This window comes from Macrotis lagotis, chromosome X (assembly GCF_037893015.1).
Source record: "Macrotis lagotis isolate mMagLag1 chromosome X, bilby.v1.9.chrom.fasta, whole genome shotgun sequence".
NCBI classification, from domain to species: domain Eukaryota; kingdom Metazoa; phylum Chordata; class Mammalia; order Peramelemorphia; family Peramelidae; genus Macrotis; species Macrotis lagotis.
This window is the reverse complement of record NC_133666.1, coordinates 31,225,342-31,251,095: the sequence shown is the minus strand read 5'-3', so window position 1 is coordinate 31,251,095 and position 25,754 is coordinate 31,225,342. Positions and strand designations below refer to the sequence as shown.

The 25,754-nt window shown below is 41.4% G+C and overlaps 1 protein-coding gene and 5 non-coding genes across 7 annotated transcripts in view; all 6 read right to left on the bottom strand.

The window, feature by feature from the left end:
• The window catches only part of FHL1 (four and a half LIM domains 1), a 138,882-nt gene that overhangs the window by 92,731 nt on the left and 20,397 nt on the right, over positions 1-25,754 (bottom strand). The window contains exon 1 of one of the 2 annotated variants that reach the window (XM_074205367.1): positions 18,776-18,883. The exons of the other annotated variant lie outside the window; for it this stretch is intronic. Within the exon in view, the coding sequence (XP_074061468.1) occupies positions 18,776-18,782 (7 nt within the window). The 5' untranslated portion in view covers positions 18,783-18,883. Of the gene's footprint in view, positions 1-18,775; positions 18,884-25,754 lie in introns of those variants that run through there. 2 annotated transcript variants of the gene reach the window in all.
• On the bottom strand, positions 139-210 carry TRNAP-AGG (transfer RNA proline (anticodon AGG)). The gene has a single exon. It is a non-coding gene; the product is annotated as a tRNA-Pro (tRNA).
• On the bottom strand, positions 1,033-1,104 carry TRNAP-AGG (transfer RNA proline (anticodon AGG)). Its single transcript has one exon. It is a non-coding gene; the product is annotated as a tRNA-Pro (tRNA).
• Positions 1,928-1,999, bottom strand: TRNAP-AGG (transfer RNA proline (anticodon AGG)). Its single transcript has one exon. It is a non-coding gene; the product is annotated as a tRNA-Pro (tRNA).
• Positions 2,824-2,895, bottom strand: TRNAP-AGG (transfer RNA proline (anticodon AGG)). The gene has a single exon. It is a non-coding gene; the product is annotated as a tRNA-Pro (tRNA).
• TRNAP-AGG (transfer RNA proline (anticodon AGG)) lies at positions 3,719-3,790 on the bottom strand. Its single transcript has one exon. It is a non-coding gene; the product is annotated as a tRNA-Pro (tRNA).

Below are 25,754 nucleotides of genomic sequence, written 5' to 3'. Positions count from 1 at the left end.
ATCAAAATAGGACCTGCCTCAAAAAAACATGAAACGCCAAAAGAGGAGCTCGAAAAACTTATAAGTCAAAAGAGGGGCTCCAAAAATTAAAAATCAAAAATCCAAAGAGGGTCTCCAGAAAATCAAAAGTCAAAAGAGGGGCTCGTCCGGGACTCGAACCCGGGACCGCTCGCACCCTAAACAAGCATCATACCGCTAGACCAACGAGCCCCCTGGGAGAGGCGCCGGTTTTTAGCGTACTTAGCTTCGACGCACGAAAGGTCCTGTAGCTGTGGCAGTGACAAAGAACACAGGTGATCTGAAGACTTCTAAAACGAAAACTTTTATCAATTAACTAACATCAGATGTCAAGATGGGGAATCAAAAAATTGAGGGGGGGGGGCTCCTACGGGAGTTCAAACCGGGACCTATGGGAGCCGAAGTGAGAGATATACCGCCAGACCAACTAGTCATCTGAGGGGACCGACGGTGATGAGAATATTTACCTTCGAGGTAGGAAAGTTTGAGTAGTTATCGCACTGACAAAGATCACATGTGCCTTTATGACTTAAAAAAACAGAACCTTTTCATATTTTAAGAAAACTCAAAGGCCAAAGAGGGGCTCGTGCGGGACTCGAACACGGGACCTCTCGCACCCAAAATGGACATCACACCGCTACACCAGGGAGCCAACCGGAAGTTCCGGCCCATTTTGAGAATACTTATCTTGTAGCTAGGAAAGTTTCTGTGGGGACGGCAATAAAAGAGACTACATGTGCTTATATTACTTGAAAACAAGCACCTTTCAACAATTGTAAGACATTAAAAGTCAAAAGGGAGGCTCAGGAAAATGAAGTGTCCGAGGAGGGGCTCAAGATCGTTTAAAGTCAAAGGAGGGGGCTAAGAACATTAAAAATCAAAAGAGGACCTGCCTCAAAAAAACATGAAACGCCAAAAGAGGAGCTCGAAAAACTTATAAGTCAAAAGAGGGGCTCCAAAAATTAAAAATCAAAAATCCAAAGAGGGTCTCCAGAAAATCAAAAGTCAAAAGAGGGGCTCGTCCGGGACTCGAACCCGGGACCGCTCGCACCCTAAACAAGCATCATACCGCTAGACCAACGAGCCCCCTGGGAGAGGCGCCGGTTTTTAGCGTACTTAGCTTCGACGCACGAAAGGTCCTGTAGCTGTGGCAGTGACAAAGAACACACGTGATCTGAAGACTTCTAAAACGAAAACTTTTATCAATTAACTAACATCAGATGTCAAGATGGGGAATCAAAAAATTGAGAGGGGGGGGGCTCTTACGGGAGTTCAAAGCGGGACCTATGGGAGCCGAAGTGAGAGATATACCGCCAGACCAACTAGTCATCTGAGGGGACCGACGGTGATGAGAATATTTACCTTCGAGGTAGGAAAGTTTGAGTAGTTATCTCACTGACAAAGATCACGTGTGCCTTTATGACTTAAAAAAACAGAACCTTTTCATATTTTAAGAAAACTCAAAGGCCAAAGAGGGGCTCGTGCGGGACTCGAACACGGGACCTCTCGCACCCAAAATGGACATCACACCGCTACACCAGGGAGCCAACCGGAAGTTCCGGCCCATTTTGAGAATACTTATCTTGTAGCTAGGAAAGTTTCTGTGGGGATGGCAATAAAAGAGACTACATGTGCTTATATTACTTGAAAACAAGCACCTTTCAACCATTGTAAGACATTAAAAGTCAAAAGGGAGGCTCAGGAAAATGAAGTGTCCGAAGAGGGGCTCAAGATCGTTTAAAGTCAAAGGAGGGGGCTAAGAACATTAAAAATCAAAATAGGACCTGCCTCAAAAAAACATGAAACGCCAAAAGAGGAGCTCGAAAAACTTATAAGTCAAAAGAGGGGCTCCAAAAATTAAAAATCAAAAATCCAAAGAGGGTCTCCAGAAAATCAAAAGTCAAAAGAGGGGCTCGTCCGGGACTCGAACCCGGGACCGCTCGCACCCTAAACAAGCATCATACCGCTAGACCAACGAGCCCCCTGGGAGAGGCGCCGGTTTTTAGCGTACTTAGCTTCGACGCACGAAAGGTCCTGTAGCTGTGGCAGTGACAAAGAACACACGTGATCTGAAGACTTCTAAAACGAAAACTTTTATCAATTAACTAACATCAGATGTCAAGATGGGGAATCAAAAAATTGAGAGGGGGGGGGGCTCCTACGGGAGTTCAAAGCGGGACCTATGGGAGCCGAAGTGAGAGATATACCGCCAGACCAACTAGTCATCTGAGGGGACCGACGGTGATGAGAATATTTACCTTCGAGGTAGGAAAGTTTGAGTAGTTATCGCACTGACAAAGATCACGTGTGCCTTTATGACTTAAAAAAACAGAACCTTTTCATATTTTAAGAAAACTCAAAGGCCAAAGAGGGGCTCGTGCGGGACTCGAACACGGGACCTCTCGCACCCAAAATGGACATCACACCGCTACACCAGGGAGCCAACCGGAAGTTCCGGCCCATTTTGAGAATACTTATCTTGTAGCTAGGAAAGTTTCTGTGGGGATGGCAATAAAAGAGACTACATGTGCTTATATTACTTGAAAACAAGCACCTTTCAACAATTGTAAGACATTAAAAGTCAAAAGGGAGGCTCAGGAAAATGAAGTGTCCGAAGAGGGGCTCAAGATCGTTTAAAGTCAAAGGAGGGGGCTAAGAACATTAAAAATCAAAATAGGACCTGCCTCAAAAAAACATGAAACGCCAAAAGAGGAGCTCGAAAAACTTATAAGTCAAAAGAGGGGCTCCAAAAATTAAAAATCAAAAATCCAAAGAGGGTCTCCAGAAAATCAAAAGTCAAAAGAGGGGCTCGTCCGGGACTCGAACCCGGGACCGCTCGCACCCTAAACAAGCATCATACCGCTAGACCAACGAGCCCCCTGGGAGAGGCGCCGGTTTTTAGCGTACTTAGCTTCGACGCACGAAAGGTCCTGTAGCTGTGGCAGTGACAAAGAACACACGTGATCTGAAGACTTCTAAAACGAAAACTTTTATCAATTAACTAACATCAGATGTCAAGATGGGGAATCAAAAAATTGAGAGGGGGGGGGCTCCTACGGGAGTTCAAACCGGGACCTATGGGAGCCGAAGTGAGAGATATACCGCCAGACCAACTAGTCATCTGAGGGGACCGACGGTGATGAGAATATTTACCTTCGAGGTAGGAAAGTTTGAGTAGTTATCGCACTGACAAAGATCACATGTGCCTTTATGACTTAAAAAAACAGAACCTTTTCATATTTTAAGAAAACTCAAAGGCCAAAGAGGGGCTCGTGCGGGACTCGAACACGGGACCTCTCGCACCCAAAATGGACATCACACCGCTACACCAGGGAGCCAACCGGAAGTTCCGGCCCATTTTGAGAATACTTATCTTGTAGCTAGGAAAGTTTCTGTGGGGATGGCAATAAAAGAGACTACATGTGCTTATATTACTTGAAAACAAGCACCTTTCAACAATTGTAAGACATTAAAAGTCAAAAGGGAGGCTCAGGAAAATGAAGTGTCCGAAGAGGGGCTCAAGATCGTTTAAAGTCAAAGGAGGGGGCTAAGAACATTAAAAATCAAAAGAGGACCTGCCTCAAAAAAACATGAAACGCCAAAAGAGGAGCTCGAAAAACTTATAAGTCAAAAGAGGGGCTCCAAAAATTAAAAATCAAAAATCCAAAGAGGGTCTCCAGAAAATCAAAAGTCAAAAGAGGGGCTCGTCCGGGACTCGAACCCGGGACCGCTCGCACCCTAAACAAGCATCATACCGCTAGACCAACGAGCCCCCTGGGAGAGGCGCCGGTTTTTAGCGTACTTAGCTTCGACGCACGAAAGGTCCTGTAGCTGTGGCAGTGACAAAGAACACACGTGATCTGAAGACTTCTAAAACGAAAACTTTTATCAATTAACTAACATCAGATGTCAAGATGGGGAATCAAAAAATTGAGAGGGGGGGGGGCTCCTACGGGAGTTCAAACCGGGACCTATGGGAGCCGAAGTGAGAGATATACCGCCAGACCAACTAGTCATCTGAGGGGACCGACGGTGATGAGAATATTTACCTTCGAGGTAGGAAAGTTTGAGTAGTTATCGCACTGACAAAGATCACATGTGCCTTTATGACTTAAAAAAACAGAACCTTTTCATATTTTAAGAAAACTCAAAGGCCAAAGAGGGGCTCGTGCGGGACTCGAACACGGGACCTCTCGCACCCAAAATGGACATCACACCGCTACACCAGGGAGCCAACCGGAAGTTCCGGCCCATTTTGAGAATACTTATCTTGTAGCTAGGAAAGTTTCTGTGGGGATGGCAATAAAAGAGACTACATGTGCTTATATTACTTGAAAACAAGCACCTTTCAACAATTGTAAGACATTAAAAGTCAAAAGGGAGGCTCAGGAAAATGAAGTGTCCGAAGAGGGGCTCAAGATCGTTTAAAGTCAAAGGAGGGGGCTAAGAACATTAAAAATCAAAAGAGGACCTGCCTCAAAAAAACATGAAACGCCAAAAGAGGAGCTCGAAAAACTTATAAGTCAAAAGAGGGGCTCCAAAAATTAAAAATCAAAAATCCAAAGAGGGTCTCCAGAAAATCAAAAGTCAAAAGAGGGGCTCGTCCGGGACTCGAACCCGGGACCGCTCGCACCCTAAACAAGCATCATACCGCTAGACCAACGAGCCCCCTGGGAGAGGCGCCGGTTTTTAGCGTACTTAGCTTCGACGCACGAAAGGTCCTGTAGCTGTGGCAGTGACAAAGAACACACGTGATCTGAAGACTTCTAAAACGAAAACTTTTATCAATTAACTAACATCAGATGTCAAGATGGGGAATCAAAAAATTGAGAGGGGGGGGGGCTCCTACGGGAGTTCAAACCGGGACCTATGGGAGCCGAAGTGAGAGATATACCGCCAGACCAACTAGTCATCTGAGGGGACCGACGGTGATGAGAATATTTACCTTCGAGGTAGGAAAGTTTGAGTAGTTATCGCACTGACAAAGATCACATGTGCCTTTATGACTTAAAAAAACAGAACCTTTTCATATTTTAAGAAAACTCAAAGGCCAAAGAGGGGCTCGTGCGGGACTCGAACACGGGACCTCTCGCACCCAAAATGGACATCACACCGCTACACCAGGGAGCCAACCGGAAGTTCCGGCCCATTTTGAGAATACTTATCTTGTAGCTAGGAAAGTTTCTGTGGGGATGGCAATAAAAGAGACTACATGTGCTTATATTACTTGAAAACAAGCACCTTTCAACAATTGTAAGACATTAAAAGTCAAAAGGGAGGCTCAGGAAAATGAAGTGTCCGAAGAGGGGCTCAAGATCGTTTAAAGTCAAAGGAGGGGGCTAAGAACATTAAAAATCAAAATAGGACCTGCCTCAAAAAAACATGAAACGCCAAAAGAGGAGCTCGAAAAACTTATAAGTCAAAAGAGGGGCTCCAAAAATTAAAAATCAAAAATCCAAAGAGGGTCTCCAGAAAATCAAAAGTCAAAAGAGGGGCTCGTCCGGGACTCGAACCCGGGACCGCTCGCACCCTAAACAAGCATCATACCGCTAGACCAACGAGCCCCCTGGGAGAGGCGCCGGTTTTTAGCGTACTTAGCTTCGACGCACGAAAGGTCCTGTAGCTGTGGCAGTGACAAAGAACACACGTGATCTGAAGACTTCTAAAACGAAAACTTTTATCAATTAACTAACATCAGATGTCAAGATGGGGAATCAAAAAATTGAGAGGGGGGGGGCTCCTACGGGAGTTCAAACCGGGACCTATGGGAGCCGAAGTGAGAGATATACCGCCAGACCAACTAGTCATCTGAGGGGACCGACGGTGATGAGAATATTTACCTTCGAGGTAGGAAAGTTTGAGTAGTTATCGCACTGACAAAGATCACATGTGCCTTTATGACTTAAAAAAACAGAACCTTTTCATATTTTAAGAAAACTCAAAGGCCAAAGAGGGGCTCGTGCGGGACTCGAACACGGGACCTCTCGCACCCAAAATGGACATCACACCGCTACACCAGGGAGCCAACCGGAAGTTCCGGCCCATTTTGAGAATACTTATCTTGTAGCTAGGAAAGTTTCTGTGGGGATGGCAATAAAAGAGACTACATGTGCTTATATTACTTGAAAACAAGCACCTTTCAACAATTGTAAGACATTAAAAGTCAAAAGGGAGGCTCAGGAAAATGAAGTGTCCGAAGAGGGGCTCAAGATCGTTTAAAGTCAAAGGAGGGGGCTAAGAACATTAAAAATCAAAAGAGGACCTGCCTCAAAAAAACATGAAACGCCAAAAGAGGAGCTCGAAAAACTTATAAGTCAAAAGAGGGGCTCCAAAAATTAAAAATCAAAAATCCAAAGAGGGTCTCCAGAAAATCAAAAGTCAAAAGAGGGGCTCGTCCGGGACTCGAACCCGGGACCGCTCGCACCCTAAACAAGCATCATACCGCTAGACCAACGAGCCCCCTGGGAGAGGCGCCGGTTTTTAGCGTACTTAGCTTCGACGCACGAAAGGTCCTGTAGCTGTGGCAGTGACAAAGAACACACGTGATCTGAAGACTTCTAAAACGAAAACTTTTATCAATTAACTAACATCAGATGTCAAGATGGGGAATCAAAAAATTGAGAGGGGGGGGGCTCCTACGGGAGTTCAAACCGGGACCTATGGGAGCCGAAGTGAGAGATATACCGCCAGACCAACTAGTCATCTGAGGGGACCGACGGTGATGAGAATATTTACCTTCGAGGTAGGAAAGTTTGAGTAGTTATCGCACTGACAAAGATCACATGTGCCTTTATGACTTAAAAAAACAGAACCTTTTCATATTTTAAGAAAACTCAAAGGCCAAAGAGGGGCTCGTGCGGGACTCGAACACGGGACCTCTCGCACCCAAAATGGACATCACACCGCTACACCAGGGAGCCAACCGGAAGTTCCGGCCCATTTTGAGAATACTTATCTTGTAGCTAGGAAAGTTTCTGTGGGGATGGCAATAAAAGAGACTACATGTGCTTATATTACTTGAAAACAAGCACCTTTCAACCATTGTAAGACATTAAAAGTCAAAAGGGAGGCTCAGGAAAATGAAGTGTCCGAAGAGGGGCTCAAGATCGTTTAAAGTCAAAGGAGGGGGCTAAGAACATTAAAAATCAAAATAGGACCTGCCTCAAAAAAACATGAAACGCCAAAAGAGGAGCTCGAAAAACTTATAAGTCAAAAGAGGGGCTCCAAAAATTAAAAATCAAAAATCCAAAGAGGGTCTCCAGAAAATCAAAAGTCAAAAGAGGGGCTCGTCCGGGACTCGAACCCGGGACCGCTCGCACCCTAAACAAGCATCATACCGCTAGACCAACGAGCCCCCTGGGAGAGGCGCCGGTTTTTAGCGTACTTAGCTTCGACGCACGAAAGGTCCTGTAGCTGTGGCAGTGACAAAGAACACACGTGATCTGAAGACTTCTAAAACGAAAACTTTTATCAATTAACTAACATCAGATGTCAAGATGGGGAATCAAAAAATTGAGAGGGGGGGGGGCTCCTACGGGAGTTCAAACCGGGACCTATGGGAGCCGAAGTGAGAGATATACCGCCAGACCAACTAGTCATCTGAGGGGACCGACGGTGATGAGAATATTTACCTTCGAGGTAGGAAAGTTTGAGTAGTTATCGCACTGACAAAGATCACATGTGCCTTTATGACTTAAAAAAACAGAACCTTTTCATATTTTAAGAAAACTCAAAGGCCAAAGAGGGGCTCGTGCGGGACTCGAACACGGGACCTCTCGCACCCAAAATGGACATCACACCGCTACACCAGGGAGCCAACCGGAAGTTCCGGCCCATTTTGAGAATACTTATCTTGTAGCTAGGAAAGTTTCTGTGGGGATGGCAATAAAAGAGACTACATGTGCTTATATTACTTGAAAACAAGCACCTTTCAACAATTGTAAGACATTAAAAGTCAAAAGGGAGGCTCAGGAAAATGAAGTGTCCGAAGAGGGGCTCAAGATCGTTTAAAGTCAAAGGAGGGGGCTAAGAACATTAAAAATCAAAATAGGACCTGCCTCAAAAAAACATGAAACGCCAAAAGAGGAGCTCGAAAAACTTATAAGTCAAAAGAGGGGCTCCAAAAATTAAAAATCAAAAATCCAAAGAGGGTCTCCAGAAAATCAAAAGTCAAAAGAGGGGCTCGTCCGGGACTCGAACCCGGGACCGCTCGCACCCTAAACAAGCATCATACCGCTAGACCAACGAGCCCCCTGGGAGAGGCGCCGGTTTTTAGCGTACTTAGCTTCGACGCACGAAAGGTCCTGTAGCTGTGGCAGTGACAAAGAACACACGTGATCTGAAGACTTCTAAAACGAAAACTTTTATCAATTAACTAACATCAGATGTCAAGATGGGGAATCAAAAAATTGAGAGGGGGGGGGCTCCTACGGGAGTTCAAACCGGGACCTATGGGAGCCGAAGTGAGAGATATACCGCCAGACCAACTAGTCATCTGAGGGGACCGACGGTGATGAGAATATTTACCTTCGAGGTAGGAAAGTTTGAGTAGTTATCGCACTGACAAAGATCACATGTGCCTTTATGACTTAAAAAAACAGAACCTTTTCATATTTTAAGAAAACTCAAAGGCCAAAGAGGGGCTCGTGCGGGACTCGAACACGGGACCTCTCGCACCCAAAATGGACATCACACCGCTACACCAGGGAGCCAACCGGAAGTTCCGGCCCATTTTGAGAATACTTATCTTGTAGCTAGGAAAGTTTCTGTGGGGACGGCAATAAAAGAGACTACATGTGCTTATATTACTTGAAAACAAGCACCTTTCAACAATTGTAAGACATTAAAAGTCAAAAGGGAGGCTCAGGAAAATGAAGTGTCCGAGGAGGGGCTCAAGATCGTTTAAAGTCAAAGGAGGGGGCTAAGAACATTAAAAATCAAAAGAGGACCTGCCTCAAAAAAACATGAAACGCCAAAAGAGGAGCTCGAAAAACTTATAAGTCAAAAGAGGGGCTCCAAAAATTAAAAATCAAAAATCCAAAGAGGGTCTCCAGAAAATCAAAAGTCAAAAGAGGGGCTCGTCCGGGACTCGAACCCGGGACCGCTCGCACCCTAAACAAGCATCATACCGCTAGACCAACGAGCCCCCTGGGAGAGGCGCCGGTTTTTAGCGTACTTAGCTTCGACGCACGAAAGGTCCTGTAGCTGTGGCAGTGACAAAGAACACACGTGATCTGAAGACTTCTAAAACGAAAACTTTTATCAATTAACTAACATCAGATGTCAAGATGGGGAATCAAAAAATTGAGAGGGGGGGGGCTCCTACGGGAGTTCAAACCGGGACCTATGGGAGCCGAAGTGAGAGATATACCGCCAGACCAACTAGTCATCTGAGGGGACCGACGGTGATGAGAATATTTACCTTCGAGGTAGGAAAGTTTGAGTAGTTATCGCACTGACAAAGATCACGTGTGCCTTTATGACTTAAAAAAACAGAACCTTTTCATATTTTAAGAAAACTCAAAGGCCAAAGAGGGGCTCGTGCGGGACTCGAACACGGGACCTCTCGCACCCAAAATGGACATCACACCGCTACACCAGGGAGCCAACCGGAAGTTCCGGCCCATTTTGAGAATACTTATCTTGTAGCTAGGAAAGTTTCTGTGGGGATGGCAATAAAAGAGACTACATGTGCTTATATTACTTGAAAACAAGCACCTTTCAACAATTGTAAGACATTAAAAGTCAAAAGGGAGGCTCAGGAAAATGAAGTGTCCGAAGAGGGGCTCAAGATCGTTTAAAGTCAAAGGAGGGGGCTAAGAACATTAAAAATCAAAATAGGACCTGCCTCAAAAAAACATGAAACGCCAAAAGAGGAGCTCGAAAAACTTATAAGTCAAAAGAGGGGCTCCAAAAATTAAAAATCAAAAATCCAAAGAGGGTCTCCAGAAAATCAAAAGAGGGGCTCGTCCGGGACTCGAACCCGGGACCGCTCGCACCCTAAACAAGCATCATACCGCTAGACCAACGAGCCCCCTGGGAGAGGCGCCGGTTTTTAGCGTACTTAGCTTCGACGCACGAAAGGTCCTGTAGCTGTGGCAGTGACAAAGAACACACGTGATCTGAAGACTTCTAAAACGAAAACTTTTATCAATTAACTAACATCAGATGTCAAGATGGGGAATCAAAAAATTGAGAGGGGGGGGGGCTCCTACGGGAGTTCAAACCGGGACCTATGGGAGCCGAAGTGAGAGATATACCGCCAGACCAACTAGTCATCTGAGGGGACCGACGGTGATGAGAATATTTACCTTCGAGGTAGGAAAGTTTGAGTAGTTATCGCACTGACAAAGATCACATGTGCCTTTATGACTTAAAAAAACAGAACCTTTTCATATTTTAAGAAAACTCAAAGGCCAAAGAGGGGCTCGTGCGGGACTCGAACACGGGACCTCTCGCACCCAAAATGGACATCACACCGCTACACCAGGGAGCCAACCGGAAGTTCCGGCCCATTTTGAGAATACTTATCTTGTAGCTAGGAAAGTTTCTGTGGGGATGGCAATAAAAGAGACTACATGTGCTTATATTACTTGAAAACAAGCACCTTTCAACAATTGTAAGACATTAAAAGTCAAAAGGGAGGCTCAGGAAAATGAAGTGTCCGAAGAGGGGCTCAAGATCGTTTAAAGTCAAAGGAGGGGGCTAAGAACATTAAAAATCAAAAGAGGACCTGCCTCAAAAAAACATGAAACGCCAAAAGAGGAGCTCGAAAAACTTATAAGTCAAAAGAGGGGCTCCAAAAATTAAAAATCAAAAATCCAAAGAGGGTCTCCAGAAAATCAAAAGTCAAAAGAGGGGCTCGTCCGGGACTCGAACCCGGGACCGCTCGCACCCTAAACAAGCATCATACCGCTAGACCAACGAGCCCCCTGGGAGAGGCGCCGGTTTTTAGCGTACTTAGCTTCGACGCACGAAAGGTCCTGTAGCTGTGGCAGTGACAAAGAACACACGTGATCTGAAGACTTCTAAAACGAAAACTTTTATCAATTAACTAACATCAGATGTCAAGATGGGGAATCAAAAAATTGAGAGGGGGGGGGCTCCTACGGGAGTTCAAACCGGGACCTATGGGAGCCGAAGTGAGAGATATACCGCCAGACCAACTAGTCATCTGAGGGGACCGACGGTGATGAGAATATTTACCTTCGAGGTAGGAAAGTTTGAGTAGTTATCGCACTGACAAAGATCACATGTGCCTTTATGACTTAAAAAAACAGAACCTTTTCATATTTTAAGAAAACTCAAAGGCCAAAGAGGGGCTCGTGCGGGACTCGAACACGGGACCTCTCGCACCCAAAATGGACATCACACCGCTACACCAGGGAGCCAACCGGAAGTTCCGGCCCATTTTGAGAATACTTATCTTGTAGCTAGGAAAGTTTCTGTGGGGACGGCAATAAAAGAGACTACATGTGCTTATATTACTTGAAAACAAGCACCTTTCAACAATTGTAAGACATTAAAAGTCAAAAGGGAGGCTCAGGAAAATGAAGTGTCCGAGGAGGGGCTCAAGATCGTTTAAAGTCAAAGGAGGGGGCTAAGAACATTAAAAATCAAAAGAGGACCTGCCTCAAAAAAACATGAAACGCCAAAAGAGGAGCTCGAAAAACTTATAAGTCAAAAGAGGGGCTCCAAAAATTAAAAATCAAAAATCCAAAGAGGGTCTCCAGAAAATCAAAAGAGGGGCTCGTCCGGGACTCGAACCCGGGACCGCTCGCACCCTAAACAAGCATCATACCGCTAGACCAACGAGCCCCCTGGGAGAGGCGCCGGTTTTTAGCGTACTTAGCTTCGACGCACGAAAGGTCCTGTAGCTGTGGCAGTGACAAAGAACACACGTGATCTGAAGACTTCTAAAACGAAAACTTTTATCAATTAACTAACATCAGATGTCAAGATAGGGAATCAAAAAATTGAGAGGGGGTGGGGGCTCCTAGGAAAGTTTCTGTGGGGATGGCAATAAAAGAGACTACATGTGCTTATATTACTTGAAAACAAGCACCTTTCAACAATTGTAAGACATTAAAAGTCAAAAGAGAGGCTCAGAAAAATTAAAATCAGAAGAGGGACTCGTGCGGTACTCGAACCCGGGACCGCTTGCACCCTAAACAAGCATCATAGCCCTAGACCACCGAGCCACCTGGGAGCGTCGGTGGTTTTTAGTGTACTTATCTTCGACGCAGGAAAGTTTCTGTGGCTGTGGCAGTGGAAAAGAACACATGTGATTTGAAGACTTATACATCGAAAAGTTTTATCAATTCACTAACATCAGATATTAAGATAGGGAATCAAAAAATTAAAATTCAACAGAGGGGCTCAAAAAATCAAAAGATGGGCTCAAAAAATCAAAAGTGGGCTTCTTCCGGGAGTTGAACCCGGGACCTCTCGCACCCTAAACAAGAATTGTACCACTAGACCAATGAGCCAGTTGGCAGTTGAAATAGTGTTTAGAATGTTTATCTTCGAGTTCAGAATTTCTGTAGATATTCTAATGAGAAAGATTACGTGTGGTTTTATTATTAAAAACTATAACTTTTAACAATTTAGAAAAAATTAAATTTCAAAATAGTGGGCTGAAAACACTAAAAGTCAAAAGCCGGGCTCAAAACATTAAAAGTCAAAAGAGGGTCTCAAAACATTAAAAGTCAAAAGACGGACTCAAAACATTAAAAGTCAAAAGAGGGGCTGAAAACATTAAAAGTCAACAGAGGGTCTCAAAAAATCAAAAGTCAAAAGAGGGGCTCAAAAAAATCAAAAGTCAAAACAAGGGCCCGTCCGGGAGTTGAACCCGGGACCTCTCGCACCCTAAACGAGAATCATACCGCTTGACCAACGAGCCACCTATGAGTTGCAACAGTGTTTAGAATATTTATCTTCGAGGAAGGAATTTCTGTAGACATTCCAATGAAAAAGATTACATGTAGTTTTATTATTTAAAAACTATAACTTTTAACAATTTAGACAAAATTAAATGTCAAAAGAGGGGGCTTAAAACACTAAAAGTCAAAAGACGGGCTCAAACCATTAAAAGTCAAAAGAGGGTCTCAAAACATTAAAAGTCAAAAGATGGGCTCAAAAAAAGTCAAAAGAAGGGCTAAAAACATTAAAAGTCAACAAAGGGGCTAAAAAAATCAAAAGTCAAAAGATGGGCTCAAAAAAAGTCAAAAGAAGGGCTAAAAACATTAAAAGTCAACAGAGGGGCTAAAAAAAATCAAAAGTCAAAACAGGGGCTCGTCCGGGAGTTGAACCCGGGACCTCTCGCACCCTAAACGAGAATCATACCACTTGACCAACGAGCCACCTAGAAGTTAGAACAGTGTTTAGAATATTTATCTTCGAGGTAGGAATTTCTGTAGATTTTCCAATGAAAAAGATTACATGTCCTTTTATTACTTAAAAACTGAAACTTTTAACAATTTAGACAAAATTAAATGTCAACAGAGGGTCTCAAAAAAATCAAAAAGTCAAAAGAGGGACACAAAAAATCAAGTCAAAACAGGGGCTCGTCCGGGAGTTGAACCCGGGACCTCTCGCACCCTAAACGAGAATCATGCCGCTTGACCAACGAGCCACCTATGAGTTACAACAGTGTTTAGAATATTTATCTTCGAGGAAGGAATTTCTGTAGACATTCCAATGAAAAAGATTACATGTAGTTTTATTATTTAAAAACTATAACTTTTAACAATTTAGACAAAATTAAATGTCAACAGAGGGTCTCAAAAAAATCAAAAAGTCAAAAGAGGGACACAAAAAATCAAGTCAAAACAGGGGCTCGTCCGGGAGTTGAACCCGGGACCTCTCGCACCCTAAACGAGAATCATGCCGCTTGACCAACGAGCCACCTATGAGTTACAACAGTGTTTAGAATATTTATCTTCGAGGAAGGAATTTCTGTAGACATTCCAATGAAAAAGATTACATGTAGTTTTATTATTTAAAAACTATAACTTTTAACAATTTAGACAAAATTAAATGTCAAAAGAGGGGGCTTAAAACACTAAAAGTCAAAAGACGGGCTCAAACCATTAAAAGTCAAAAGAGGGTCTCAAAACATTAAAAGTCAAAAGATGGGCTCAAAAAAAGTCAAAAGAAGGGCTAAAAACATTAAAAGTCAACAGAGGGGCTAAAAAAATCAAAAGTCAAAACAGGGGCTCGTCCGGGAGTTGAACCCGGGACCTCTCGCACCCTAAACGAGAATCATACCACTTGACCAACGAGCCACCTAGAAGTTAGAACAGTGTTTAGAATATTTATCTTCGAGGTAGGAATTTCTGTAGATTTTCCAATGAAAAAGATTACATGTCCTTTTATTACTTAAAAACTGAAACTTTTAACAATTTAGACAAAATTAAATGTCAACAGAGGGTCTCAAAAAAATCAAAAAGTCAAAAGAGGGACACAAAAAATCAAGTCAAAACAGGGGCTCGTCCGGGAGTTGAACCCGGGACCTCTCGCACCCTAAACGAGAATCATACCGCTTGACCAACGAGCCACCTAGAAGTTAGAACAGTGTTTAGAATATTTATCTTCGAGGCAGGAGAATAACTGTTTCTAATCTTAGAAATTTGATACTAATTATGTTATGTGCGCAAGTCAGTTAACAGCCTGCTTCTGTGATCTGCGCATGTCAGTTAACTGTGCCTGAGATGCAGGACCCTCCAGTCATTCTATTCCTATCTGACCACTGAACGGAGATGTCTCTAAATGACAAAGTGAGGTTGGGGACTTAACACAGCCCGCCCACCCCGAACCCCCTCACTCAAATCCAATTCATTTATCATGGTATCACTTCCCTGATAGTGTAGTCTTTTCGAAATGAAGGACAAACATTAATAGACTATGTGCCATAAAAAACAAACAAAATTCCTAATGAAACTAATTTCCTAATGAAACACGTAATCTTCAAAATAAAATATCTTGATGGACCTGGACTTTATACCCTTCCCATTATAGTCTTCAATGCGCATGATTGCCTTCCCACTAGAATAAGACTCTGCTAGACATGGTTCAAATACTATCCTGCAATTCGCTATTCCATGAGAATTCCCTAAGAATGTGGTGCCATGAAATGAGAAGAATCTGAAAAAAATTGTACACCCTAACAGCAACATGGGGGTGATGATCAACCTTGATGGACTCGCTCATCCCTTCAGTGCAACAACTATGAACAATTTTGGTGAATCTGCGATTCAGAATACCATCTGTATCCAGAGAAAGAATTGTGGTGTTCGAACAAAGACCAAGGACTATTACCTTTAATTCAGAAAAAAAACTGATATCTTATTGTCTGATCTTGCTATCTCTTATACTTTATGTCTATTCCTTAAGGATATGATTTCTCTTTCATCACATTCCATTTGGATCAATGTATACGGCGGAAACAATGTAAAGACTGGCAAATTGCCTTCTGTGGGGGGTGGGAGGAGGGAAGCAAGAATGGGGGAAAATTGCAAAATTCATAAATAAATAAAATGTCTCACTTAAGAATACAAAAAAAGAATGTGGTGCCATCCATAGCCTTCTTTCTTTCCTTCCACTGCTCCTGAGGGGGATTAAAGAGAAAATGAAGTGATTACTCTCCCAATACATTTACACCAAGACAAAGCAAACAGTGGGTAAATGGAGAGGTCACAATAATGGTAGAAATGTTTTTAATTTCATCTAGGAGCTCTTAAACTCTGTCGTGTCCCAGATCTCTCTAGCAGGCTTATTGAAGCCATGGACCCTTCTTAGAACATCAGTCAGTCAATCAATCAATCAATCACGTAGCACTCATGAAGGACCTACCATGGGTCAGGCATGGCTAAGCATGGAAAATTCAAGAAAAACAAAAGCTCAGTCCCCACCTCCAAGGAGCTCCCAAGCTAAAGAACAACTATGTATAAATAAGCTAAAGACAGGATACAATGTAGCTAACAAATAGAGGGAAAACACTATCATAACGGATTAGAAAAGGCTTCTTTGAGAAGATGGGATTTTGACCGGGATTTAAAGACAACCAAGTTGTCTAGGAGGTGGAGATGAGGAGGAAGAACATTCCAGACATAGGAGCTAGCCAGTGAAAATGACCAGGGTCATGTGCATGGAACAGTGAGGAGAACAGGGTCACTGAAGCAGAGGATGTGGGGGTCAGGCAAAAGAACAAGGTGGAAGAAGACTAGACAAGCAGGAATGAAATGTTTTAAAAGCTCAACAGAGAATTTTACATGTGATCCTGAAGTAATAGGGAGCACAACCAAGAGACCAAGTTACTCTTTTCAGAAGAAAACTCTGAGAAGTCTTCAATAAAATTAGACCTTTGAAATGGCTCCTGGCAAACTCATCCTCTTTGAATTATTCACCCCTAAAATAGAAAGAAAATGACCAAGATGTTTAATATATTTTTCCATCTGTCTGTTAATCATATAACTACAGCTGGCAGTAGAACTGGTTCTCCCATTATCAAGCTATATCAGCTCAAGTACTTCACATTGTTAGGGGGGATGATCTCATGGCCTATTTCTGTTTTAAATTAACATTTGGCAGTCACCCTGGTAATCAAAATAAATGACTCAGTCATTTAGAATAGATTTATTAGTTGTGTCCTTTTTCTTTCCTTCTTTTTTAACATCTCTGGAATATTTTGCCACAGGAGAATAGAGATCCAGACTAACATGAATACATAAGTGTAATATTTGGAGGTGTTGCTATGGTGATGAGGTGACATGTGAATATCTAACTCATCTCCAATCTCTAACAAGAGGATTGGGAAAGCAGACTGGTGGGAAGATGTATTATGGAATTCATGGCTCAGAGGCACTAGGAAACAGGTGCTGTCTGTGCTTTTCCCTTCATTGATTCACATACAGTATACAACAAAAATATTGCCACAATTCCCATGTACCACTTTTCAACTTTTCCACCATCATTCTTGAAAAAGTCTAAGTTACATTTGCTATGAGTTTTGGGGGTTTTGCCTTCCCAGTGAGTAGTGGAGGGAAAAGTAGAGAATCCAGAACTGAACTGGATTGCACATAGTAGGGAGTTAATAAATATCTGTTAAACAGAAAAGGAAAAAAAGGCCAAGTTAGAATTAAGGGGAAAGGTGATGTGCATACATTTTTCAAACCCAGAAGCAGGAAACCTCAAACCTCCCACAAAATGCATTTTTACAACCTCTACAAAATGGGTCAAAGGATAATGGTTTCCTTGTCCAGATGAAGGTGGTGGTGTTGTTCAGTCATTTCAGTTGTGTCTGACTTTTCACAACCCCAATAGGGGTATCTTGGCAAGACCTTGGAGGGGTTTGCCATTTCCTTCTCCAGTTCATTTTACAGGTGAGGAACTGAGGGTGAAGTGACTTGCCCAGGAGAACACAGCCATTAAGTGTGTGAAAATGGATCACCAACCATGGGTACTATTCTTCTGAACAGTAGTAGATCCCTTAAAAGTAAGTCAAGAAGATAGAGAAACTAGCTGCTTCCCTTATTTTGGTTATCTTAATAATCTCTATTGATGATGATTTGGAGATTGCATCCACTATGCCAATGATTATTATGATGACTGGAGCTGACTGAGGTGACTTCAAAGTGGCAGTTCTAGAGGAAGAGGGCCTATCTGTCACATATCACAAAAGTGAGGGTACTTAAAAGCTAAAAGACTTTTGGAGTGAGTAGCAGCCAAAAATGGACCAAGGCCTGAAGTTGGTAACATAGCAAGGCTATGAGAAATTGTATCCAAGTGTGTATTAATACTTTTCTCCATCTACTTCCTAGAAGTATAACTTATACAAGTTGGGGCATTTCCAAATAAGGGAAAATAACTGTCATATTTGAAAATAAACTGACTGGTAATAGTTGAAGAACATATACATACATACATATCTAAGCTTAGTCATCCCAAAAAAGTGCATTTTAAACTTCCCCAAGGAACTCCATTTATACTTTTCTTGTCTCCCCGACTAAACTTAGCAATGTGACAAGCCAATAATAGTTCAAGGATATGTAGTTTAACACTGGGGCACATTCCCTTCTCCACTGACACAGATCATAGCCCCTCCATGCTTTAACAGAGGGTTGGTTTTAAATTGCCATAAGTTATGAATCACAATAAAAATATTTAAAAATTGTCTCTGCACATTCATGGACACTGGTGCTTCAATGGAAGACACCGCATCCATTATCCATTATCTCCAGCTTGGTAGTACCTGTCAAAGCTTGAACTCTTATTAATCTAGTCTTCAAAAGTCCAGTTACCTCAATACCACCATGAAGGCAATGAAAGGAAACTTGACAAAAGATAGCCAATCACTCAAAAAGGTTTAGGGCAGGAACTGGGTCATATTTCTCCCAGTGCTAAGAATAGGGCCTTGTATATAACAAACATTTATTATTTGTTAGATGTACTTGCTATCACATCAGTTTTTGACCTTTACAATTACATTGGCTACATGAGTTTCATACATTCCTGACAACAGTAATACTGTCATTGATACAGCAGGCAGATACGTTCAGAAACTATAGCATATATTCCAACTAAACCTTGGCAACTACTTAAAAATAACACTGATTCAAACTCAACCAACCATAAGACCTGAATCACTCCTTAAAGCTTTTTAATTAAGATTGACCTTTTTGAAAATGAATTTTCTTGGAAAAGGATGTGATCAATAGAAGGGCTCCAGATGGAAGGAACAAGAATTACAATAGTTTACCTCTCATGGCCCCAGCTCAGACCGATCTACTCCCTCCTCCACTCCCATCTGCCAGTTCAGGAATAGGAATGGGAGGAAAGAGCCTAAGAAGGAAAAGAATGTAAGGATCAAGATAGATTCACTACCTGTCACCAGAATTCTCTGCCACCCCACAATCACCTGTCCAGACTTAACCAAAGCAACCACTAATGAAGAGTTTCCCAAGATCACTTACCCCATAACAGAAGGTCTATTTAATCTCTGGGTCCCTCATCTAACCTGTTCTCCCATCTGAGTCCCAAGTAGGTCTAGAATTTGTCCAGACAACAGAATGCTAGTTCTGTAAGAAGTTAGAAATTACCTAGTCCAATTCACTCATCTTATGGATGAGGAAACAAATGCCCCCAAGATTAAGTGACTTGACCAAAGTCACACAACTAAAACAGGAATGGATCTCCTGACTCCAAGTCCACACTGTATCATTCTATTCCAACACATGCAAAATCATTATTTTAAAAGCCAACTGAAAAATTCATTTTCAAGAAACCACCTTGTAGGGGCAGCTAGGTGATACAGTACATAGAGTACCAGCCCTGGAGTCAGGAGGACCTGAGTTCAAATCTGGCCTCAGACACTTAATAATTACCTAGCTGTGTGACCTTGGGCAAGTCACTTAACCCCACTGCTTTGCAAAAACTAACAAAAAGGGGCAGCTAGGTGGCACAGTGGATAAAGCACAAGCCCTGGAGTCAGGAGTACCTGGGTTCAAATAGTCTCAGACAATAAATATTATTACCTAGCTGTGTGGCCTTGGGCAAGCCACTTAACCCCATTTGCCTTGCAAAAACCTAGAAAAACTAAAAAAAAGAAAAAAGAAACCACCTTGTAACTTAGGCCATCACATAAAATAGTCGTAAGTCAACCTTGTTCACCTATTTGTAATTCACCTTCCTGACCACAACACCTGAACTAGCCACTCCACTAGAAGACCAAGACTTGTCCCCAGCTCCACAATGACTTACTCCTCATCATGAGTCTTTGTACGTCTTTTCCCCAGGACCTTCTAAAAGACAATAGAGAAGACAGCCGAGGAAAGAAAAAAAGCACAAAGTATGTATTTAAGAGAGGATACTCCTTCCTGTCCCCAACAGTTCTCAGTCAGGGGCTGATGCAGCAATCTTGCTTTTTCTCTAGTTCATCATTTAGTTTGTTTGCCCCAGGATCTCATCAATGAGAACTGACTGACTCTGCTTCCCTTTATACAATGCAGGATCTTCCTAACTTTAACTTAGTCTGTGAATATCAGTTAATCTGTGAAAGACATTTATGTATACTGATTGTCATGTTTTTAAATGTGATTGCTATCTTTTGTTATTTCATAACCCATATCCCTAGTATATCCAGACTCTTCCCCTATCCCAGAAAGCCATTTCCTATAACAAAGAAAACTAACTACACAAAAGTAACCAACACATCAAAAAAATCTGACAGAAGCAATGTTCCATACCCAAAGTCCTCCATGTGCTCCAAGAAATTGGGGAAGCGACTTCTCATATCTCTTCTTTGGAGCCATGTTTGCTCACTATAATTTCATAACATTCAGTTTCAATAGGTTATTCCTTCCATTTTACATTTCTTTATTCATTATGTCTGTCTCCCCTGACCCAGTTCTACTCACTTCACTGTATCAGCTCATAGTCTTTCTGTGTTTCTTTGCTACTATTTAGAGCACAATCTATTGAATTAATTTTTAGCCAATCTCCATCCAATCGACATCTTTTCCCTCCCAGTTCTTTTCTGTCACAGAAAGTGTTGCAATACATATTTTGGTATACATGTAGGTTTCTTCTATTATTGAATTTCTTGATGTATATGAGCAGTGGAATCTCTAAGTCAAAGAGTATGAACGTTTTCATCCTTTTTTCCCGTCATAATTCCAAACTGCTTTCCAGAATGTTTACACCAATTATTTCACAGTTTCAATAGTGCATTAGTGGACTAAGATTTCCACAACCCTTCCAACACTGTCTTGTCAACCGGTGTGCACTGATTTTCAACCTTCAGTGTGTTGCTCTAGTCTTTACCATATGCAACACAAACATATTGACATCACTGTGCAAGTCAAAAAATGATGATAGAATTCAACAGAGATATACCAACTAAGCTGCAATGACAGAAAAGCAATCAAGCACAAAGCCTACACAGTGAGGAAACAGACATGATTTAGTGTAAATGAAAACATAGTCATGTCATCCCATCCTGCCAGAAACCATCAGTGAAATTAGACAAGTCCACTATTCCATAAAGTGGCTAGAGGTGGGGCTGCAGGTAGGGCTGTGGGGGGAATCATCTTTAACAAATGATTACTGTAAGACTCTGAATTTAATACATTTTTCTTATTTGACTGGCCAATTTAGCATGGTAACCAGAAACACTGATTTAGATCAATCAGTGAAAAGCTTTTCAGATAGCCACTATCAGGAGGAGCACATGATTTCTTAAAGACTCCCATGATTTAATTGGGGCAGATCCTCTCAGAACTGCTGCAAACTACAACCTCTCCAAGTCTTTCAGGGGATTATTATTCATAAATTTCTGTAGCTAATGGCTTCATCACCCAACGGCCATCATTTCCTTAAGAGACTGTCTGAACTTAGCTCTTAACTGAACTTTGGTTAACTTAACCAACTTAACTTTCTTTGGTCCTCAGAAAGATAGGCCTGCAATCCATTTCTGGAACATACAAGAGGTAGGCCCTGCCAGAATTTAGTGTTTTTGCAGGCACAGCCATCAAGAACACAGAATCACCTCCATGCCACCCTGAGATATTAGAAGAGGACATAAGTGGTGATATTAGAAATCTAATGATTCGGCCATCATTCATCAGTCAAAGAGGTTTTCATTCCTCAAAAGAAATTATAGGGGCAGCTAGGTGGCATAATGGATAAAGCACTGGCCCTGGAGTCAGGAGTACCTGGGTTCAAATCCACTCTCAGACACTTAATAATTACCTAGCTGTGTGGCCTTGGGCAAGCCACTTAACCCCGTTTGCCTTGAAAAAAAAAACTAAAAAAAATTTACATGAGTTTAGATGAAAATGACCTTTTAAAAAAAGTAATTCCAATGAAATCTAGATTTAAGTATAAAACTTTCAATTCAATAAGGAAATAGCTAAACAGGCACTAAGGATGTGATGTTAGCTCTTTGATTTCACAAATCTCTTCCCAAATCTTCATATCCTAAAGTAAGTACCTAGGGGTTAGACTTGACTTAAATTAGCAGCCCGGAAGATGCTCCATTTTTCTACACTAATCTTCAGACCAAAGCATGGTACTGTAGCAAGACAGAAGGCAGAACGTGTAGAAATCTAGGCCTAGCTCTTCCATTAACCGGTTTTGTAACCTTGGGCAAATTATATCCCATCTTGGAGCTCCATTTCCTTCTCCATAAAATGGAGAGGTTAGATCATATGAACCATACGTTCCCTACCTGTCCTAAAATCTGATACCTTTGATGGTTTTCATAAATTAGGGAAAAAGAAACATTTCCTTTTATGAGGTACAAAATATACACCTTCAAGAATTTGTTCTGATATTTCTTCAAACTAATTTTTAATTCCATCCAAAAAATGGTGATGTAGCTCTTATTTACCAGACCTAAGTGATTAAATATTTATTGCTTTTAATATGTGACCCATCTCCAAATTAACAGGCTAATTAATTTTTAACTTTATTTAAAACAGCAAATCAATAAAATATAGATATTTCTCTTTAAGCACACACAAAATTATTTTACTTTCACTTTGATGGGAAACCCAGTATGTCATCTTTATAACAAAATATGTATGCTATTTTCAGGACATGATTTAATCAGATCAATGAGGGAAACTTAAAAGACTAGGTTATGAACTTCAATTAACCCTTTACACAGCTCCTTTCAAGGCACCACAAAGTTTTTTATTCTTATTTTTGTCCTGAACCGTGCTTTCATAAATATGTAGAACTCCTGATGTGGAAATTCCCTCCACTGATGTAGCCTGCGAACATTTGGGGTTTTTTTGTTTTGTTTTGTTTTTTAGGGGGTTTTTTGCAAGGAAATGTGGTTAAGTGGCTTGCCCAAGGCCACACAGCTAGGTAATTATTAAGTGTCTTAGACCGGATTTGAAATCAGGTACTCCTGACTCCAGGGCCGGTGCTCTATCCACTATGCCACCTAGCCGCCACCTAGCCGCCACCTAGCCACCACCTAGCCGCCCCCTTGGGAATTCATTTGTAACATAGCTTACAGAGTCCTGAGAAGTTAAAGAATTTATCAAACACACAGGATGTGTCAGAAAAATCTTCCTTACTTCAATGTCCAACTATAGCCCCTGGCTTCTCAGTATCCTGGGCACATAAAGATGAAAAAATGTTACTGCTTGTTCAAAAGAGTTTACCTTCTATTCAAGAGCAAAATACTCATTTGTTGTTTCCTACCACAATTAAATACTGGGTGTGACACTGGCACATTTGGAGGTATTTGTGACCTAGCTAGAAGCCTCTCTATACCCTCATTGGGTTTTATATGATGCTAAAAGGACCTTTGAAACAGTACTCTAAGGAGCTAAGGATTCGGCTAGTGCCTGTTGTTACTCCACCATTTTGAGACGAAAAGGCAACCATTTTTAGCCTCACAATACTTCCTGGATAGCTTCATTTTCTTAAAAATTTCATCACTAAATATATTTCTTTTTTTCTTTTACATTAGCCAATCAATCAAAAACCATCACCAATTGTCCTGATTCCAATTATCAATTCAACCAGTGAAATTAGGAGCAAAACGCCCAACCTCCCTTCTGGTCTGATGAACCACATAAGCATACATGAGGTACAGGGTCATAGCACCATAATCTCACAACTATCTCTTCCTGCTCCACTGGTGTTACCAAAAGGCACTGAATATCAGGACAGTTACTAGTAATCTTTTCAAATAACTTGAAATGGGTTTTTAAATCTGTCCTAGCAATCAGATATTGTTCTTTTAAAGAAGTATAAAGTGATAGACCTCAATTTCTCCATCTGAAAAATGAAGGGGCTTAACTTCTTCCAATTTCTTCCATTAATCTTCAATCTTCTGATCCTAAAAAATTGTCAAGTAGGTGATAGGGTGGTAATTGCTTCCTTTACAATATGTCTCCATTTACACAGCCATCACCCTAGTTCACCTCTTCTTACCTCTTCCTTGAACTATTTAAACAGCCTTCTAATTCTATCTGTCCTCTCTACATGAGTGCCAAAATGTCTTTTCTAAAATGTCTATCTGTCACCCCTTTCCCCCCAAACAATAAAGTCCAGTGACTTTGATCCAGGATCAAATGTAGTCTTTTGTTTGGAATTTAAAGATTTCCTTTACCTCCAGGCTCCATCCCACCCTTATACTGAATGATCAAGCCATGGCAGTATACTTGTCTTTCCATGGTCAAAACATTCCACTTCCCTAATCCCAGTCTTTGGGTGACATGGTCCCAAGTTGAAATGCTCTGCCTCCCACATCTGCCTCTCACAAGCCTTGGCTTCCTTCAAGACTCACCACAAGGGCTATTTTCTTCCTTCTTAAGATCCCTGATACCTGCAGCTACCAGGTGTCATTCCTTCTAAGGTTACCTTCCATTTTTTCTGAATTTATGCTCTATATTCTGATTGATATATGTTGTTTCCCCTACTAAAATGTAAACTTTTATTCTACTACAGAGCACATACCCCAAAGAAGCCACTGATAAAGAGAAAGTTCCCAAATATACAGAAATATTTAGAGCAGCACTTTTTGTGATATCAAAGAATTGTCAAAATACAATTGGGGAATGGCAAAATTGTGTGGTATGTAATGAAATGGAATATTACTATGTTGTAAAAAAGAATGTGTGTGATAAATACAGAGAAGCATGGGAAGATCTATATGAACTGTTGCTGAGTGAAGTTAGTATGAACTAAGATACAGGGACTATAGCAATTTGGAAAGGAGACCCACACATGCATACACATACACATGTAGATGTTACAAAATTATAAAAAATAAACAGCTCAAAAGAAGAAAGAGAAGCTCTCTACCCTAGACCCCTTGGCAGAGGTAGAAGGTTCAAGAGTGTTGCACACTGACATTTTTTCAAACTTGTTCAAAATATTGATCAGTTATGTTTACTTTTCCCCCTTCCTTTTCTTTTTTTTGATTCTGTCATTTAAAAATACATTTATTATATATTATGACACTCTAGGAGAGTAGAAAAGGGAAGAGATAATGAGAAAATTATAATATAAAAGACATTAATAAAAATTTGTTTTTAAACAAATATAAGCTCCCTGAGGACAGGAACCATTTTTACTTTTTGTTTGTGTCTCTAGCACTTCCAACAGTGCCTAGCACATAGTGAGTACTTAATGGATGCTTGCTGAATGACAGTGATGGAAGAAAAAAAGTAACTCACCTTTAAATGAATCTTGGTCTTCCTTATATAATCATAAAGTAGAAAAAGGAAGCAGCATTTCCACTTTTTCAATGACTATAATTTCTCAATTTCAAAGGAATAAGTTCAAAAAGGGAGTGGGGGGGTACAGCTAGGTAGTACAGTGGATAGAGCACCGGCCCTGGAGTCAGGAGTACCTGAGTTCAAATGCGACCTCAGCTAGGTAATTAATAATTACCTAGCTGTGTGGCTTTGGGCAAGCAACTTAACCCCATTTGCCTTGCAAAAAATCTTTTAAAAAAAGGGAGTGGGGGTTGGAGGAAGAGGGAAAGAAGATATTTTTCCATACATGCTAAAGCTATTTCTTCAAAAAACCTCTTATTTCAATCTCTGATGAATAAAGGGTCAAAGCGGATATTAACTAGTTTACTAACTTCATTTTCTTAGAAATTTCATCACTAAATATATTTCTTTTTTTCTTTTATTTATTTAAGGCAATAGGGTTAAAAGAGTGACTTGTCCAAGATCACACAGCTAGGCAATTATTAAGTGTCTAAGGCT